Source organism: Nicotiana tomentosiformis, chromosome 10 (genome assembly GCF_000390325.3).
Source record: "Nicotiana tomentosiformis chromosome 10, ASM39032v3, whole genome shotgun sequence".
Taxonomy (NCBI): Eukaryota; Viridiplantae; Streptophyta; class Magnoliopsida; order Solanales; family Solanaceae; genus Nicotiana; species Nicotiana tomentosiformis.
The window spans coordinates 42099130-42117035 of record NC_090821.1 but is presented as its reverse complement, the minus strand read 5'-3'; the positions used below and the strand labels follow the sequence as shown (position 1 = coordinate 42117035).

Below are 17906 nucleotides of genomic sequence, written 5' to 3'. Positions count from 1 at the left end.
GATACAATGCCCTACTCGGAAGGCCTTAGATCTACAATATGAGAGCAGTCTCTTTGACTCTCCACCAAATGATAAAATTTTCGACATCAGACGGTGTAAAAATAGTATACGGGGAGCAACATGCTGCAAAGGAAATGTTTGCGGTCGATAAGGTAACACCGATAACCTCGCAAAAGGTCGAACATCAATAATAAACAGGAAGTTAAATAGAAATCACATCCACCAGCCTCGACCGAATCGGGGAAACGGGAAATAGAAGAAGAAGAGGAGGATTTTCTGACCCCTCCAACTTTTGTTATTCCCGAAGATACTGACGCTACCAAATCAACGGTCGAAGAGCTGGAACAGGTTGTATTGATCGAGTACCTGCCCGAGCAAAAGGTATACCTGGGAACGGGATTAACCCCCGAACTCAGGAAAAAACTTATTCAATTTCTTATTGATAACATAGATTGTTTTGCATGGTCCTATTTAGACATGACAGGGATTCCACCGGAGGTAACGACACATCGGCTAAGCCTGGACCCTAGATTCAAACTGGTAAAGCAAAAGAGAAAGCCCTAGTCTGAAGTAAAGCATGCATTCATAAACGACGAGGTAACTAAACTTCTCAAAATAGGATCCATTCGAGAGGTGAAATATCCCGAATGGTTAACCAATGTAGTTGTAGTCCCTAAAAAGGGGGATAAACTTAGAATGTGTGTAGATTATAATAATTTAAACAAGGCGTGCCCCAAAGATTCTTTTCCACTGCCTAACATCGATCTCGTGATCAATGCCACTGCCGACCATGAGATCCTTACTTTTCTCGATGCCTATTCCGGGTACAATCAAATCCAAATAAACCCGGAAGACCAAGAAAAGACTTCATTTATCACCAAGTATGGAACATATTGTTATAATGTAATTCTCTTCGGGCTAAACAATGCAGGAGCTACTTACCAACGCCTAGTGAATAAAATGTTCGAAGAACAAATAGGTAAATCAATGGAGGTTTATATTGATGACATGCTAGATAAGTCCCTGCGCACAAAGGACCATTTGGCTCATTACAGGAAATGTTCGATATATTAAGGAAATACAACATGAAGCTCAACCCCGAGAAATATGCTTTCGGGGTTGGTTCGGACAAGTTCCTTGGCTTCATGGTATCGAATCTGGGAATCGAGATCAACCCCGATAAAATCAAGGCCATCGAAAACATCACCGTAGTGGATAGTGTAAAAATCGTACAGAGGCTAACTGTGCAGATAGATGCCTTAGGCTGATTCATTTCGAGGTCGTCGGATCGAAACCACAGATTTTTTTCTTTACTCAAAAAGAAGAACGATTTTGCATGGACCACGGAATGCCAACATGCATTGGAAGAGTTGAAGCGATACCTATCGGGCCCACCACTGCTTCACACTCCAAAGGCAGATGAGAAGCTTTACTTGTACTTGGCTGTATCGGAAATCGCGATAAGTGGTGTCCTAGATCGAGAAGAGCAAGGTACGTAATTTTTTGTTTATTATGTAAGTCGAACCTTAGGAGAAACAGAAACTAGATATCCACACATAGAAAATTAGCACTTGCACTGATAAGCGCCTCTAGAAAGTTAAGACCATACTTTCAATGTCACCCAGTATGCGTATTAACCACTTACCCACTTCTTAATATTTTGCACAAGCCCGAACTATCGGGTCGATTGGCCAAATGGGCCATCGAACTCAGTGTGTACGGCATCGAATATTAACCTCGGACGACCATCAAGTCTCAAATTTTAGCAGATTTCGTGGACGATTTCACGCCAACCCTCATACCCGAAGTTGAAAAGGAACTCTTGTTAAAATGGGTATGTCATCGGGGGTATGGACCCTTTTCACAGATGGTGCTTCAAATGTGAAGGGGTCCGAGCTAGGCATCATTTTGAAGCCACCCACGGGTAGCACTATTAGGAAATCTATCAAAACTTCTAGGTTGACTAATAATGAGGCCGAGTACTAGGCCATGATTGCAGGTCTCGAGCTAGCTAAAAGCTTGGGAGCAGAAGTCATTGAAGCCAAGTGTGACTCTTTACTGGTGGTGAACCAAGTAAACAAAACCTTCGAAGTTCAAGAGGATAGAATGCAAAGGTATTTGAACAAGTTGCAGGTAACTTTGCGCTGTTTCAAGGAATGGACTTTACAACATGTACCTCGAGAATAAAACAGTGAGGCCGATGCACTTGCAAACTTGGGGTCATCGGTCGAGGAAGATGAGATCAACTCGGGGACTGTCGTTCAACTCTCGAGATCTGTGATCGAGTAAGGTCATGTCGAGATAAACTCTACAAGCTTAACATGGGATTGGAGGAATAAATATATTGAATACTTGAAGAATGGAAAGCTCCCATCGGACCCTAAAGAGTCGAGAACCCTACGAACCAAAGGTGCTCGATTCACATTGGCTAAAGATGGAACATTATACAGAAGAACATTCGATGGACCATTGGCAGTGTGCTTAGGACCAGGAGACGCCGATTATGTTTTACGAGAGGTCCATGAAGGCACTTGTGGGAACCACTCCAGTGCCGAATCACTGATTCACAAAATCATTAGAGCAGGATACTACTGGGATAGCATGGAAAAAGATACTAAGGAGTTTGTTCGAAAATATGATAAATGTCAAAGGTTTGCACCGATGATCCATCAACCCGGAGAACAACTTCATTCAGTCCTATCCTCATGGCCATTCATGAAATGGGGGATGGATATCGTCGGCCCTCTTCCATCGGCCCCAGGTAAAGCTAAGTTCATTTTATTTATGACTGACTATTTCTCTAAATGGGTTGAAGCACAAGCGTTCGAAAAAGTGAGATAAAAAGAGGTTATAGACTTCATCTAGGATCACATCGTGTGTCGATTTGGGATACCCGCAGAAATAGTATGCGACAATGGTAAACAATTTATCGGCAGTAAAGTGACGAAATTTCTCGAAGACCATAAAATAAAAAGGATATTGTCAACACCGTATCACCCTAGTGGGAACGGACATGCCGAATCGACGAGCAAGACTATCATCCAAAACCTGAAGAAAAGGTTGAACGAAGCTAAAGGTAAGTGGAGAGAAATTCTACCCGAAGTGCTTTGGGCATATCGAACAACATCGAAGTCCAGTACAGGGGCAACTCCATTTTCCTTAGTATATGGATCCGAAGATTTGATTCCAGTCGAAATCGGAGAACCCAGCGCCAGGTTTCGACATGCAACGGAGGAATCGAACCATGAGGCTATGAATACTAGCCTCGAATTATTAGATGAAAAACGAGAAGCGGCACTCGTTCGAATGGCTGCACAAAAGCAACGAATCGAAAGGTACTACAATAGAAGAACTAACCTTCGCCACTTCAGGGTTGGGGACTTAATCCTAAGGAAGGTCACCATCAACACTCGAGATCCTAATGAAGGGAAGCTCAGCTCAATTGGGAAGGACCCTATCAAGTCCTTGATATAGTCAGAAAAGGGTCTTATAAACTCGGAGCGATAGACGGCGAACCAATGTCAAGCACCTGGAACATATCACTTCTCAAACGATATTATTGTTAAGGTATGAGTTTCTCACTTCTTTCGTTTATATATATATTCGACGCTAACTTATTGCAGAAGTTTGACCAAAGACATCGAGACCTCGGGTTTTAGAGTACGCATTGCACTCTTTTTCCCTTAGATCGGTTTTTATCCCAAATGGGTTTTTCCGTTGAGGTTTTTAACGAGGCAACAATTATGTGCTACCTAAGGAAAATTCAACAGTATCCAAGGCTTCTTTGCAATTAACCTCGAATACTAGAGGGCATCCCCCTCGGATGTTGTATTCTCGAGAATAGTACTTCATGTAAAAGGGCCTCGATAGGGAAGCTTTGTAATGGGCCAAACGGTCAAGTGAACCGTGTCCATATAAATTAGTCGAGCCCCGATGGCAAAACATGTGCGCATGTATAAACTATTCAAAGAAGCATTTTCTCTTCATTTAAACATTTTGTGTCTCGAAGAAAATCATCTACTATACAAACCTCATGCTTATGATATTGTGAGAAACGACTCAAGAGCCAAAGTGCAAATATACACTCGGGGACTACCACTTATTATAGGCATATTCGAGTTATGTAAACTCAAATTCATAAGACCTCAAAGAGGCACCCCTCGATCTATAGGCCAAGGCCACTATTCTTGGGGACTGACATTTCAAACTAGTTCAAAATGTTATTGGAAAAAAAGCCCAAGAGGCATACCCGAAGGCTACGACCAAAATACATACTCGAAAGCTACGGCCAAACTAAAGGCTATGGCCTAAATAACATGGCTCAGAGACGTCCGAATTCTACAATAATGATAGGCCTTCAAATTCTATGAAAAACCGGCTAAAAAAGGCTACCCTCGGCAAATAATCAAAAGGGCTTCGATAAAATCAGCCCTCGAAAAACCTTAAGAGGTATCAAATTACCTCTAACACAAACGTGCTAAGGCACAAAAATCAAAAGGGTTTCAACCAACATCGGACCCTCAAAAAACCCAATGGGTAAAAAATATTATACATGCTAAGGCATAAAGAAATTTTTACTAAGTCTTTTAAGCCAAAAGGGGAAAATAATAGCCTTCTTTTAGAGGCCATATGGGCCCAACCTAAAAGGGCCTAAAGGCCAATACATTTAGAGTTCGAGACTTTGTTCTCACTCAACTCGAACCTAAGGGTTCCACTATTCTGAGTTCAAATAAAGTTGACTTTAATTTAGCTCAAGGATCCTCTATTATGTTACTATAAGTTCGAAAATTACCCATTATTTGATAAAAAACCTAAGGGTTTGCTCTATTCTAAGTTCGAAATATACTCGAACTTAGTTATAAAAACAGTGCAGTTATGGCATCGATCAAGCCATCCGAAATCTCGAACACATTATTGAGCTCGGGGACTCGCCCTTGCGTGTCTAAAAACCTAAGGGTTTATTCTAGAGTTCGAATTAGTATTCACTCGATTACAGAGGTTGCAACAACAAAATTTTCACAAGGCAAAAGCACAAAACACGTTTGAACATAAAACTGAGAAGACATTCAAAAGAAGTTTTTCAATTATATATTGGTAAAAAGGGTTATGTACAAAAGACCGATCAAGGTCTTACAAAAAGAGAAATTAAACCCTAACTACTGCCGGTTTCGACCTCTTCTCCGGGAGAAGCTTCCCCTTCAGGCCCCTCATCGGATCCGCCTCGTCTGCCTTCTTCATCATCGTCTTCGTCATCGAATGAGGCAAGCTGCCTGGCTTCAGCTTCAAGCACCTTGGCTTGGGCTATCTCCTCATAGAGGTCAAAACCTCAAGTATGGATTTCCTCGAGGGTTTCCCTCCGGGATTGACACTTTGCCGAGTCAATGATCCATTGCTCTCGGCCAGAAGCCTCCCTTAGCTATATTTGAGCAGCCTCAGTATCGGCCCAATACATGGCAATGGACTTATCCGCCATGACCTTTGTCTTATCGATCTCCGACTTGGCCTCAGCAAGCCTAGTTTGAAGCTCCTCGATCCTCTTGGCTTGGGCAAAACTTTTCTCTTTGATGCCCCGAAGTTGAACCTTGACCGATAACAGTTTAGCCAAGGTAGTTTCTTTTTCCGCAGCCAAGCGGTCCATATTCTCCTTCCACCGATCACAATCGGCCTTTACCTGATCGACTTCTCCCCGAAGCAGCTCGATCCTTTCAACCTTTTGCTGCAGCTGAGATAATGAAGTATTAGCCTCCACAGTTGGGTCGAGTCCGTACTTTATCAAAAGGATTCTCACCTGCTTATCTAGCTCGGCCTCTTCCTTATGAGCCTTGGCCAAATCCGCTTGAAGGTCCTTTATAGTTTTGTCTTTTTGGCCACAAAGAAGCTTCAGAGCGTTCCTCTCCTCCGAGACCTTTTGGAGCTCAATGGCTGGGCCTGAGGATCCACATTTTCACACTGGCTGAGGTCAGCTCGAAACTTGGCAAAGGCCTATACAAAAAAGGAAAACAGAAGTCAGATTTAGAGGGGGGGAAAAGTGTAAAGAAAAGAAGTGCAGTAAACTGATTCTTACCCGAGATAAGAGACGTTGGGCCTCTTCTAAAAGAATAGAAGTGTCACTGATATCAGAGGCATCATCGACTCCAATAAAGCAATCCCGAAAGGGATCCCCTACACTAGAGCCTCCGCCTATATCAGGGGTCTTCAACTCTCGATCTTCCTTAGTGCCTCCTTAGAAAAAGTGAGAAGTGAAGGCAAGTGACCTGCTGTCATGGTCCCGAGCAAGTCGCTTGGGATGCTCTGATCGATCTTCGGGGTATCAGAACCGGCCCCGCCCGATGTAGTTGCAGATGGTTGAGAAATGATCTCGACCTCTGGTAATTTGGGATCCTCACCCGATTTCTTTTTGGAAGCCTCCTCGACACGAGGCTTGATTTTAGCAGCCGCCGTCGGCTCAGAAGGTTTGGTGACGTCGACGGCTTTCCTAGGTCAGACCGTCAGTGCCGAGGCATTTTACTCTTCTTCGGCTCTCAGGTTTTGAACCGAGTTTGGGCTTGGGTTCCTCGGACTGCGAGGAAGTTTTCCTCTTTTTGTCTTCCCCCGGCTTCAGAACAGGGGACTTGGTTTCTTTCTCGCCACTTGAAGGCCTCAAAATGGCATCCTTGGTCAGGCCTGCATGAAAGAAAATTAATGACGAATGAAGTATAAAAAGTGTTTTAGAACATGAAAAAGGAGATCCTTACCGTGGTTCTTGGCCTCCCGTCTTCCTTTTGCCAAATCACGCCATGCGCGTTCGGCATAAGTGGAAGTTGAGGCTAACTTCTGAACCCAATCTTGGAGGTCAGGTACCGCTTAAGGCATCCAAGGAATAGCTGCATGTCGAAAGGAGATATCAGGCGAAGTCGAAGAAGGTACGAAGAACAAAGTTTAAAAGATCACTTACGGTCGAAGTTCTACTCCTCAGGGAATGGCATCTTCTCTTCCGGGATAATGTCGCAGGTCCTCACCCGTATAAAATGGCTCATCCAACCCCGATCCTTGTCCTCGTCGATGCTCGAGATCAAGGCCTTCATTGCCCCGCGTTGGAGCCTGATTAGTCCTCGGTAGATTCGAGGCTGGTACAACCGCATAAGGTGATTTAGAGTAAACTCTAGCCCCTCAGCCTTGCTAGAGAAAAGCGCAACGTGATTACTATGCGCCATAGAGAGGGTTGGATTTCGCCGAGGGTGACCTGATATCTTTTACAGAGATCAATAATCACTGGGTTGAGCGGACCCAATATGAAGGGGTAAGTGTAAACACTTAGGAACCCCTCCATATAAGCGGTGATGCTCTCTTCGAGAGCAAGAATTTGCACCACGACCTAAGGACCCCAGTTGCAGTCCCTCTTCACGGCCTCGAGGTGGCTCTTCGATATCGAGCACATGTACATCAACACATGCTCACATCAGTCCGGGATCGATGAAGGGTTTTCAACCTTGAAGTCAAATTTTAGAGAACACGGGCCGAGAACATATTCGTGGGGAAGCGGCTCTACCGGCGCCTTGTCGCCGGACGGTCGGGAAGAGGAGCAAGAAGCTTTCTCCTTCTGCGGTACGGTCTTTGAGGTTTTCGCCATTTGTATAAGTAAAGAAGAGCGAAGGAAAATGAAAAACTGGTGCTTTCGGTGCTAACGAGGGTGGCTCTACAGACGACGAAAAGGAGGAGACGAAAAGAGTGAGAATACTTAGAGGTTGGGTTAGAGCAAAAGTAAAGTTTGATTCAATGAAGGAGCGGGTATTTATAAGTTCACGACGACGGTTCGGTGGCGTTAGTGGCTGATCGCTAACTGACAGGTATTAATGATTTGGGGAACTAAACTGATGGGACGTTTCGATCACATCAGTCACTTACGTCATAAGGACGACGTCATGATCGAGGTTTCGGAAAATCACTCAAACCGTTTCTTATCATTTTATTCCAAGAAATGCGGGGACTATCTGTATACGATCAAAATCGGGCATGTCAGATTTCATAGGCACGAAGAGCTGCCTCGAGAGTAAGCTCGTAATAGACGAGGCTCGAGCTCAATAGCAGAGTATGGAGCATGAAGATCGAAGTGCTCGCTGAAGATCGAGTCCGAGCATGACCGACTTAGAGTAAGCCATAATAACGAAATGGAGAAATATTAGCAACCAACCGAAGACCTCGGCGAAAATCCCGGAAAAGATCGAATCAAGCGGTTATTGACGCCAATCATGGGATTTGTTTCCGTTATTAGAATTGTACCTTATTTAGGATTCTTCTACTATATAAAGAGGGACCCCATTCATTTGTACGGGGGATGGATTCACTGAAAAACATATACAAAAACGTTGCTCTCTATCTCACTTACTATCCATTATTATTCATCATTGTTTATTTTCTGTTCTTTACTGTTCTTCATACCCAACCTCGAGACCATCCCGAATCGAGGTCGAAAGCACTGCTAGAACACTGATTTGATTTATTTTATTAATCAGATTATCTATTCAATTTCTAGTTTATCAATTGGTATTGGATTAAATCACGTATCCTTAAAACCACTAAATAAGTTTAATTGTTACTCGAATTTTAGGGTAAACAATACAGATCTAGGAAGATGTTGTATAGTACAGTTCATTGGAAATGATTTGAGACAAGTACTCTTCTGACCCTTTAAGCATTCACAAATGAAATTCAAATAAATATCCTAAAATATTTACTTTTACCTGTTATGATCTAAAATAAATGACCACGCATGCATGTTGTTCGGCGTAATGAGATTTACAGCTTGAAAAATTACATCAAAAGAAGTGTACATTGCAATTTTTTTAAATAAAAAATATTTGAAAAAGTGGTGGTAAAGAGAAGTAGAGTTGATTTTCCGAATATATATATATATATATATATATATATATATATATATATATATAATGTGTGCGTGTACGGTCAAAAATGGTTCTCAGTCATAAAGATTGGTCGAGACAATGACGTTTCAATCGAAGGGTATCCACACGACAAGCTTGGACGAATTCCGAAGTAGGGGCGTCGAGCTTCAAACTATAAGACAAATCGACGGCAAAACTCGATATCGTTATCGAGCCCGTGTCTGAATCGGACTACGGGGCAACACCGATCGACACAGACCCCGAATATCGATGCCCCAAGGCAGAATCGAGCTCGAACCAAGACTGGGGGTTCGATCTAACACCGAGCTCGAGCCAGTGCTAAGCTCGCAGACAAGAGCCGTTACAACCGTACCGAGGGAGAGAATCTTGGCGGAAATTAAGGCAGAGACAAACCATCATGGGTCTTCCACTATATGTATCATTTTATTATGTTGTTATAGATAAAGCAGTGACCCTCTACTATAAAAAGGTAGATAGACTGCAATAGACAGGCGCCGCGAAGAGACATGGAGATTTCATTGTGCTTGTTTTCTTTAACTCATTCAGTCTTCCTGTTCATTATTCCCACTTTATAGCAAAAATACATGTATTATTATTTTGTATCAAAGGAATTTGCATACCCTTAGAACCGCATCTAAATTTAACATTATCCGATTTTTCGGGTAAACAGTTTGGCACCCACCGTGGGGCTAAGGGTAACACTGATCGTTTGATATAAACCTAAAGTACACGCCAGTTTGCAACTTCAAATCAGCAATGGGTTCAACTATCGACCACGAAGTCGGCCTTCAAGATGAAACCAACAACTTGGCGCTCGGGACCGGAAGGCCACTCGATGAAGGCGCTGAGGCTCGAATCGAAGCACCCGAAATTCGAGCCGAAGTATCATTGGATGTTAATTCATAAATAGCTCTAGAGGCGAATCAGCATTCCGAACCGGAAAGAAGCATTCAGGGCGGTACTCGATCCGTAGCTCGAGATACCCATAACGAGGAGGAGATCGGAGTCAGCTTACGGATGATCTTCGAGATGTTACAAGCCCAACAAATAGCGATAGCTCAGTTGCAGAGCCAAACTCAAGTGCAAAGCAGGCCGGAGCCCAATCCGCTTCGAGAAGTCACCCACAGGACGGAACCAGCCATAGAGAAGCCAAATGAGCAAGAATCGGGGACTACTCCTGAAATTACTAAATTGCTCGAGGAACTCACAAAACGAGTCAAAGCCAACGATAAAAAAGTAGAAATATATAATTCCAGGGTCGACCAGATCCCGGGGGCTCCACCAATGATAAAAGGGCTAGATTCGAAAAAATTCATTCAAAAGTCTTTTCCCTCGAGTGTAGCCCCAAAACTAATCCCCAAAAAATTCTGTATGCCCGAAATACCCAAATATAACGGAACGACCGACCCCAACGAGCACGTCACTTCTTACACGTGTGCCATCAAGGGCAATGATTTGGAAGATGATGAGATCGAATCTGTATTATTAAAAAAATTCGGTGAAAACCCTGTCAAAGGGGGCAATGATATGGTATCATAATTTACCATCTAACTCCATTGATTCTTTTGCTATGCTTGCATATTGCTTCGTAAAAGCTCATGACGGAGCCTTAAAGGTCGAAAACAGAAAGTCGTACCTGTTCAAGATAATACAAAAGGATAACGAGATGCTAAGGACGTAAATATAAAATCTAAACGAAAACACCTTTAAAAATTCGTAAAAATCCAGCATAATACGTTAAAGTACAATTTTTTTTTACGTAATGCTAGAATTTTATAATGTGTTGGAGACTGAAAGTTTATACGCATGACCTCCATAATCCAATATTTCTGTATTTCAGCTATGATATTTTTGTCTAAAGAACTATTTTTAATGACTTTAATAACATTAACTATTTTTTAATTACAGATATGAAAACTGACTATTTAGACCATACTATTTTCAAGAATTAGTCTATATTTCTAAGTCCAAATAAGGTGAAAAGTAAAAACACCAAAAGCCAACATTGACAAAGACAGGACGAGCATGTGACTTCTGCCAAAAGCTTAAGTAGTGCAGTTTCTTTTCCTTCTTGTTCTTCCTGAATTTCTGATCAATCAAACGCATTCCCTTTTCGGTTTTCAGTCCAATCACTGATTAAAAAGCAATTTTTTTCTTTGTTTTCAAACTTCTTTCTTTTTGACACTTTTATAGTTTTATTTAGGTAAAATACATAATATGCACATCAACTTGTCCCAAAAGTCCATTTTCGATTCAACTTTTACGGGCCTTCTTTTTTTCATCTTATACTTGTTAGAAATAAATTTAATATCTCACTAAGACATATACAATCAGTCACAAAGTGGAAGGTGTTGCACACTTTTCTTATGTCTTGGCCACATATTACCACACCAGATTCAATTTGATTTTAACTTTTTTTAAAATTTTACTCCTTTTCCTTATTTTGTTTATTTATAAATTTGCATCTCTTTCCTTATATTTGTTCTAAAAATCTCTTCTCTCGCACTCCCTTCATACCCTTCACCCCAATTAAAAACTTTTAATTTAGATAAATAGTTTTCAGGTTAATTAAGATTCTTGGCATTGTAATACCAAGAGGAAAATGATTGAGAAGAGAGATATGAACATGATTGGAGTTTGACCGGAGAAAATGGAAGCTCGCCGGCGTTGAAGGAATTTTTCCGGCCAACATCTGGTCGGATTTTATAGTTTAATTGAGTTTTTCCGTGTTAAATCCTTTTCATGGGCTTTCATTAATCAAATGTGAAAATACAGCCGAGGATTTTTGCACTCTTTGATTAATTTTTCATCTTAATTTTCTGTAAGGTATAGGAAGGGAGGATCGACATCAATGGAGGTTTTGCTGATAGAAAAATAAAAGGAGGAGGGAGGAAAAAGAAAAAGAAAGAAAAAAGAAAAGAAAAGAGGGTCACGGCAAATTAAATGTATTAGATACATAATGTCCAATAAATATTTGACATGTGTACAATTTAATGAGTTTTAAACTTTTTTTTGGCTCTTCACTCGCGTTAAAGAAGATTCTTTTTTCTCTTTGCCACGTCATCTTTCAGGGAGGCATTAAATTCATTTCGGACAAATATAGGATGGAAAAGAAACGTCCGTAAACGTTGAATTGGAAACTATTTTTTGGGGACAAGTTCAAGGTGTATCTTATGTATTTTTCCTTTTATTTACTCCCTCTATTTAAATTTATTCATCTTAATTTGGCTAGACATAAATTCTAAAATGTAAAGAAGACTTAAATCTTGTAATTTAAGTTAAACGCGTGTATGGTATACATAAATATTGTTTAAATTTTATGATTATAAATATACCATATCATTCGATAAAGGAGTATTATTAAATACAAAATATGAATGCATGAATTAAAAATTTATTAGATATAAATTGAAATGAAGGTTCTTTCAAAAGACTACGTATTCCTAATCAGGATTCAACTTTAATGTACTCACCTTATAAAAAATATTTTTATAATTGAGTTGTTTATAAAATAATTATAGACAAATTTTTAGAAAAGATATTTATATACAGTCGAAATCGAGCTCGTCTACGACATGATGGATTAGGCTCGGAACATGACAACCAAGGGCTGAAGATCGACCTCGAGTCCCACCGAGCTAGAACCCGGGGTTAGAACGACTGCCTTCGAGAACATTGAGTCCATGATCCCGGAGTCGACCTTAGCCTCGATCGAGCTCGAAAAAACATTGTTAGCATGACCAACAGAAGACCAAAATATTCGTGACCGGTCGAATATTACGGCGAAAATCTCGACGCGTATCAGTAAGGAACCGACAATCAGCTAATCAAGAGATTTTTACCTTTTATAGAATTGTACCTAAAGTTGGATTCCTCTACTATATAAAGAGGGGTCTCATAATTCGTTGGGAATATTGTAACACGTATTCCAAAGCAATACATTATTATTATCTTTAAGTCCTTATTCTTCTGTCTTAATATCGATCGAAATACGTTGGGCTCGAGGGTGGCTAACCTTTCAAGGCTAAAACTGTTCAATTCGTGTGTTTTGCATTTACTTTATCATTATTTATTTCAATTGCAATTTGATTTATCATTTTGTGTCAAGTTAATCCACATATTCTTAAAACCGCTTACAAATTCAATTGTTATCCGATTTTTAGGGTAAACAGTTTGGCGCTCATAGTAGGGCTAAGGATAATATTGGTTATTTGATATAAATCTCCATAACAAACACTACTTTACACTTGTTCTTTGAAGTGTCTCTAATTACAGATTAAAACTCAAAATGTCGAATTCTCAATCAACACCCCTACATGTTGACAATGAGTCTGGTCATCACGATGAAAATAGTAACATAGCGCCCGGTGATGAGGTACCGCCCGTTGATCCCATCAGAATTCCGGTTGCGGGCACGATTGACGCTAACTCATATGTGGCTATTGACGCAAACTTGCCTACCGACCCCGAGAATAGCGTCTGTGATGCAGCCCGATCGGCAACTCAAAATACACAAAATATTAGAGGAGACGGGATCAGTTTACAGGTGATCTTCGAAATGTTACAGGCTCAACATGCGGTGATAGTTCAGTTACAAAACCAAAGTCGTGCACCGAGCAAAGTTGAACCCGATCCACCCCGGGAAGTCAACCGCAAGGATGAACCGGTCGCAGAAAGGTCAAATGAGAATGAATCAGGGGCTAACCTCGAGATCATAAAGATGCTAGAAGAGTTGACAAAACGGATAGAATCAGGGGAGAAGAAAATCGAAGCTAATGACAAAAATGTGGAAACCTACAATTCCACGGTAGACCAAATCCCAGGAGCACCGCCAATATTGAAAGGCTTGGATTTCAAGAAGTTCGTGCAAAAACCTTTTCCTCCGAGTGCGGCTCCAAAGCCGATCCCTAAGAAATTCTCCATGCCCGAGATTGCTATGTATAACAGAACGACCGACCCAAATAAGCATGTAACCTCTTACACATGTGCCATCAAAGGGAACGACTTGGAGGATGATGAGATTGAGTCTGTCCTATTGAAGAAGTTTGGAGAGACCCTGTCAAAAGGGGCTATGATATGGTATCATAACTTACTTCCTAATTCTATTGACTCATTTGCTATGCTTGCAGATTCTTTCATAAAAGCACATGCCGTGGCCATCAAGGTCGAGACCAAGAAATCAGACCTTTTCAAAGTAAAACAAAAGGATAACGAGATGCTCAGAGAGTTCGTATCCCGGTTTCAAATAGAATGAATGGACCTGCCACTGGTCGCTGATGATTGGGCCATTCAGGCTTTCACCCAATGGCTAAATGTTCGAAGCTCGGTGGCTTCACAACAGTTGAAACAAAACCTGATAGAATATTCGGTCGTTACTTGGGCCGACATGCATAACCGGTATCAATCGAAAATCAAAGCGGAAGATGATCAACTCGGGGCCCCTTCGGGGTCCGTTTATCCTGTCAGAACCATCGACAGAGTCAAGAGAGACATTGATTGTGAACCGAGACCAAACAGGGATCGGTATCAACCGTATAATGAAGACCAAAAAAGTAGTGAGTCCGGTCAGAACTCTATGAGAAATGAAAGGAGAAGTGATCGAGGTTAGAGCAACCGGGGACTCATGAGTAAAAACGGCTTCGACAAGCCCATCGATCCTAAAGAAGCACCGAGATTATCGGAATACAACTTTAACATTTATGGTGCCGCCATTGTATCAGTTATCGGACGCATCAAAGATACCAAATGACCTCGACCTCTACAATCCGATCCAACCCAGACGGATCCTAACTAGATATGTAAATATCACGGCATTCACGGCCACAGAACGGAGGATTGCCGACAGTTGAGAGAGGAAGTAGCCCAACTGTTCAACAACGGGCATCTTCGAGAATTCCTGAGCGACCAAGCCAAGAATCATTTCAGGAATAGGGATTCTAACAAACAAACCGAACAAGAAGAACCTCAACATGTCATTAACATGATCATTGGTGGGGTTGATTCCCCTCAGGGGGCGATATTGAAGCACACCAAAGTGTCCATCACGAGGGAGAAAAGAACTCGAGATTACATACCGGAAGGAACCTTGTCTTTCAACGACGAGGATGCGGAAGGGATCGTGCATCCCCACAACGATGCACTGGTAATATCTGTACTCATAAATAAAATTCGAGTTAAACATGTGTTAATTGATCCAGGTAGCTTGGCCAATATCATCCGATCGAGGGTCGTGAAGCAGCTCGGTCTACAAGATCAAATCGTCCCTACAATTTGAGTTCTAAACGGATTCAACATGACATATGAAACCACTGAGGGTGAGATAACATTACCAGTGAACACCGCCGGGACCATCGAGGAAGCTAAGTTTTGTGTGATCGAAGGAGACACGAGGTACAACGCTTTGTTCGGGAGGCCTTGGATCTACAACATGAGAGCAGTGCCCTCGACACTGCACCAGGTGCTGAAATTCCCAACACCCAGCGGAGTCAAAACAGTTATAGGGAACAACCGGTTGCCAAGGAAAGTTCGCGGTCGATGAACTGATCTCAACATCGGAGGATCCGAACCAGATAGGCAAAAACGGGGCCAAATAGCAATGATTGATACCAGTCTTGATGGAATCGGAGAAACGAGGGATAGACGAAGACGATGACTATAGGGTCCCCTGATCTTTCATAGCCCCCGATGACTCCGAGATTACAAAATCAATGGTTGAGGAACTGAAACAAGTCGTATTGAGTGAACACCTACCCGATCGAAAGGTATACCTGCGCACGGGGTTAAGCCCCGAGCTCAGGAAAAAACTCATTCAATTTCTTATAGCTAACGAAGATTGTTTCGCTTGGTCCTACCTTTATATGACAGGGATCCCGCCGGAGATAACCACTCACAAACTAAGCCTGGACCTGAAGTTCCATCCGGTCAAGCAGAAGAGGAGACCCTAGTCCGAGGTCAAACATTCTTTCATCAAGGATGGGGTATCTAAACTCCTTAAAATATGGTACATTCGGGAGGTTAAACACCCGGATTGGTTAGCAAATGTAGTAGTAGTCCCTAAAAAGGGGGAACAAATTAAGAATATGTGTACACTATAAGGATTTGAATATGGCATGTCCCAAGGATTCTTTCCATTTGCCTAACATCGATTGCATGATCGACGCCACGGCCGGCCACGAGATCTTCAGTTTTCTCGATGCCTACTCCGGGTACAACCAAATACGCATAAACCCCACTGATCAGGAAAAAACCTCCTTCATCACTAAATACGGCACATACTACTATAGCGTGATACCATTCGGGTTAAAACACGCCGGTGCCACTTACCAATGCTTAGTAAGCCGGATGTTCGAGGAACAAATAGGAAAATCAATGGAGGTTTACATTGACGATATGTTGGTTAAGTCCCTGCGAGTAGAGGACCATTTAAAACATTTGCATGAAACCTTCAGCATATTGAAGAAATACAATATGAAACTGAACCCGGAGAAATATGCATTTAGAGTTGGGTCAGGTAAATTCCTCGAATTTATGGTATCCAACCGGGGAATCGAGATCAACCCCGACAAGATCAAAGCCATCGAAGATATCACGGTTGTGGATAATGTGAAGACCATGCAAAGATTAACCGGGCTCATAGCCGCCCTGGGGTGATTCATCTCGAGGTACTCCGACAAGAGCCACCGGTTCTTCACACTATTGAAGAAGAAGAATAACTTCTCATGGACCCCGGAGTGCCAACGGGCCTTGGAGGAACTCAAGCGGTATCTATCGAGCCCGCCGCTGCTTCACAAGCTGAAGATAAACGAACAACTATACTTGTTCTTGGCAGTATCAGAGATAGTAGTAAGTGGAGTCCCGGTCCGAGAAGAGCAAGGTACGCAATTTCCAAATTACTATGTTAGCATGTCCCTAGGTGAGGTCGAAACTAGGGACCCTTGCCTAGAAAAGCTGGCACTCGCTTTTCGAAGCGCCTCTAGAAAGCTAAGAATATACTTCCAGTGTCACCCCATATGTGTCGTGACTACTTACCCATTGAGGAATGTCATGCATAAGCCCGAGGTCTCGGGCCGGTTAGCCAAATGGGCCATGAAAATCAGTGGGTACGATATTGAATATCGACCCCGGACCGCCATTACATCCCAAATTTTGGCAGACTTTGTGGCCGACTTTACGCCAACCCTAATACCCGAGGTCGAAAGAGAGTTATCAATCAACTCAGGAACATCCTCGGAGATCTGGACCCTCTTTGCGGACGGCGCCTCAAACGCAAAAGGGTCCGGACTTGGCATCGTATTGAAGCTACCAACGGGCAATGTAGTTAGACAATCTATTAGGACTATGAAATTGCTAAACAATGAAGCCGAATATGAGGTCATGATTGCAGGTTTCGAACTAACCAAAGGCTTGGGGGCAGAGGTGATCGAAGCCAAGTGCGACTCCCTCCTTGTGGTAAACCAAGTTAATGGGATGTTCGAGGTCAGAGAAGAATGAATGCAAAGGTACTTGGATAAGTTGCAGGTAACATTACATCGGTTCAAAGAATGAACTTTGCAACACGTACCTCGAGATCAAAATAGTGAGGCCGATGCCCTTGCTAATTTAAGGTCATCGATCGAGGACGACGAGTTCAATTCGGGGGCAGTCATACATCTTATGAGTTCGGTAGTGGAAGAAGGCCATGCGGAGATTAACTCAATGAGCCTATCTTAGGACTGGAGAAATAAATATATAGAATATATGAATACCGAAAAACTACCCTCAGATACAAAAGAATCGAGGGCTCTACGTATAAAGGCAGCCCGGTTTACCCTATCCGAAGACAGAACCCTGTTCAGAAGAAAATTCGATGGCCCACTCGCGATATGTCTAAGACCAGGGGATACCGAGTACGTTTTGAGGGAAATCCATGAAAGCACCTGTGGAAATCATTCAGGTGCCGAGTCATTGGTTCGAAAAGTTATCAGAGACGGCTACTACTAGATTGATATGGAAAAGGACGCGAAAGAG

At 42.2% G+C, this 17906-nt stretch overlaps 1 protein-coding gene across 1 annotated transcript; it reads right to left on the bottom strand.

The window, feature by feature from the left end:
- Nucleotides 1–5416: 5416 nt before the first annotated feature.
- Nucleotides 5417–6869, bottom strand: LOC138900076 (uncharacterized). The gene is made up of 3 exons (XM_070186781.1): nt 6812–6869; nt 6487–6663; nt 5417–5928 (listed from the first exon to the last, which is right to left on the bottom strand). The coding sequence occupies exons 1-3, from the start codon at nt 6867–6869 to the stop codon at nt 5417–5419; spliced, it is 747 nt and encodes a 248-aa protein (XP_070042882.1).
- Between the last annotated feature and the right edge of the window lie 11037 nt (nt 6870–17906).